Source organism: Eurytemora carolleeae, unplaced genomic scaffold (assembly GCF_000591075.1).
Source record: "Eurytemora carolleeae unplaced genomic scaffold, Eaff_2.0 scaffold380, whole genome shotgun sequence".
NCBI lineage: Eukaryota > Metazoa > Arthropoda > Copepoda > Calanoida > Temoridae > Eurytemora > Eurytemora carolleeae.
The window spans coordinates 299,562-302,491 of record NW_019396454.1 but is presented as its reverse complement, the minus strand read 5'-3'; the positions used below and the strand labels follow the sequence as shown (position 1 = coordinate 302,491).

At 33.5% G+C, this 2,930-nt stretch overlaps 1 protein-coding gene across 1 annotated transcript in view; it reads right to left on the bottom strand.

The window, feature by feature from the left end:
* Positions 1-1,054, bottom strand: part of LOC111703595 (uncharacterized) — a 35,898-nt gene extending 34,844 nt beyond the window's left edge. The window contains exons 1-2 of the mRNA XM_023475581.1: positions 577-1,054; positions 325-392 (exon numbers count right to left, since the gene is read on the bottom strand). Coding sequence (XP_023331349.1) covers positions 325-391 — 67 coding nt within the window. The 5' untranslated portion in view covers position 392; positions 577-1,054. The remainder of the gene's footprint in view (positions 1-324; positions 393-576) is intronic.
* Positions 1,055-2,930: the final 1,876 nt, after the last annotated feature.

The window sequence follows — 2,930 nt, the reverse complement described above, 5'->3', positions numbered from 1 at the left end:
CCATGTATTGATATTGTACCCCCTTTGGATTGAATGATAAATACAAATGTCAAATTTTGAGGAGACCATCATCAAGCTATCATCATTTTATTCATAAGTTAATGTTCAGTATAATCTTATATTTCGGATATATGATGCTCCATCAAACCCGCTACAATCAATTTATCTAAAACCGTTTTCAAATTCAATCTTCTTGATTTTTAACCAATTCCATCCTTACTGTTTTTTTTTTTCAACTAGATCAAAACCATTGATCGATTTATCCCACCCAACCAAAATATTTAATTTATCCCTTTTATCCATATTTTTTAATCCCTTTATTACCTGATCCAAGTTTAGTAGAATATTCTTTATTCTCAACAATATAATCCAATCCTATTTTTGAATCCATCCTATCAAATCACGCTATATATTCTTGTTTCTAATGATGTTTCATTGTAAAAAAAAACATCAGGAGCGTAAAATCATTCAGATAAAAGGAAAACTATTGTACCTCTCCCCCCCCCCGGACAAATTCCTGTATACGCCCCTGAACACAAACTATTTAACATCAACTAAAATGTTATATTAGCGTCCCTGTTGAATTCTATTAGTAGTAGATTAACCTATACATTAACAAAATCACTGTTTCACTTTAGTTTTATTAAAACTATTTTTACTGTTGTATTCACGTTATAACTGGTCTAAAAGGACTTTGACTGGTATTTTTCACAACCCTCTCTCCTCAGTTTTTTTAAGTCGTATAAAATCCAAACTTTCAATTTAAGCACAATAAAGGCGAGGCGCCATCCCGGCGCCAGAACCGTTCATTTTTGCCTAAATTGATTTTAAAAGGATTGCGGGGCTGTGATTCACGGTCAAATTTCCTGTTCGCGCGCAGTTTGACGACTGAGCGCAGTTTTGGGCAGGTGTTGCGCGCACTGTAGCGGGCAGCAGGGTGCTCATTCTATACATACGCGCACACACGGACATGCGCTCAACTAACCCGGGGTAATTAGATAAATATTTGATGATTCATCGCACGATTCAAATAATATATATTTTTGAAAAAGCTAGTTTACTTTTTAATTATATTTAAACAATTAATTTTTTGTTGACTATTTTCTTATTTTAAAAAGATTTTTTACTACTTATCTGCTATACTTTGTTTGAAGTTAATTTTAAAAAGATTTTAAACAAAAGATACCAAATAAAAAAAAATCAGGAAACTATGGTACAAGAAAACCATCAAAACATTTTTTTTTTCGATGAAAAAGGGTATTAGAGAAAGAAGTGATGATAAATGTGTGTGTTAAATCAATCAAAAGACTAAAAACTCATTAAAAGATTTGAGAAACAAAAAAGTTTCAGAAATGGATAATACAGATACATTCCTTTGATATATCTCATAGTATTTCTGCCGTGTCCTGTTCTGTGTATAAAGGCCTGTGTGTTGCCTTGATAGGACAAGCTTAGCAAAATGAGCAGTTTATGCGGGGACCAGGTGTAGGGCTCCTATACTATATAAACTACTACTATTACATCACTATACAGATTTCCTATACTAGATCCCAGATTTCAACCTTAAAAGGAAAAACTATTCCTGACTCAACGGTTACTGTAACAGCTAGCCAGGGGAGAGAGGAGTAAACAACTGAAATAAAAGACAAAAAATTGCAACAGGGAAGAAAATAATATTTAAAGGGAAAAATAGAAGAAAAAGGTGATATTTTGAAAGGGAAATAAAAAAAATTACAGAACTAAAACAGACTATGAAAGAGGAGAAGAAAGCAGAAAAAGGGAAAGAGAAGATAAAGAAAAGATGATCCAAATGTTATATAAAAGAAGAAAATAGATACAACGAGATACAGAGGAAAGGAGATTAAAATATATAAAGAATTAACTTAACCTTCTTTAACTTTATTCTAAAGTATTCTGAACCTTCTAGACTAAATACTAAGGTCTGCTGACTCTCCTTGACTGAATTCTAAAGTTTTCTGTCTCACCTTGACTAAAATCTAAAGTATTCTGACTCTCCTAGGCTTAGTTTTAAAGTATTTTGACCCTCCTTTACTCAATTCTAAAGTATTCTGACTCTCCTTGACAAAATTCTGAAGTAGTCTGACTCTCCTTGACTACATTCTAAAGTATTCTGACTCTCCTTGTCTACATTCTAAAGTATTCTGACTCTCCTTGACTACATTCTAAAGTAGTCTGACTCTCCTTGAATACATTTTAAAGTATTCTGACACTACTTGACTAAATTCTAAAATATTCTGACCCTCCTTGACTAAATTCTTAAGTAGTCTGACTCTCCTTGACTACATTTTAAAGTATTCTGACTCTCCTTGACTAAATTCTAAAGTATTCTGACCCTCCTTGACTAAATTCTAAAGTAGTCTGACTCTCCTTGACTACATTTTAAAGTAGTCTGACTCTACTAGACTACATTTTAAAGTAGGTACTTCTATACAAGACTAGATGGTGTAGGTAGGTAGGTACTGCAGGTACTTCTAGTAGATTAGATGGTGCAGGTAGGTAGGTAGGTAGGTAAGACAGGTACTTCTAGTAGACTAGATGGTGTAGGTAGGTAGGTAGGTACTGCAGGTACTTCTAGTAGACTAGATGGTGTAGGTAGGTAGGTAGGTACTGCAAGTACTTCTAGTAGATTATATGGTGCAGGTAGGTAGGTAGGTACTGCAAGTACTTCTAGTAGATTATATGGTGCAGGTAGGTAGGTAGGTAGGTAAGACAGGTACTTCTAGTAGAGTAGACAACAGGTACTTCTAGTAGGTAGACAACATTGGTTTTACATTTTAATTTCTTTTTAGTTCAATTCTTTTTTTACTTTTTTCCATTTTTGAGTTAAAAATCCTGTGTAGTGTAGTACCAATTAGAATCTGTGTAGGTTGAAAGATCACAAACCATGTCTATGTGTTCTGAATTAGAAT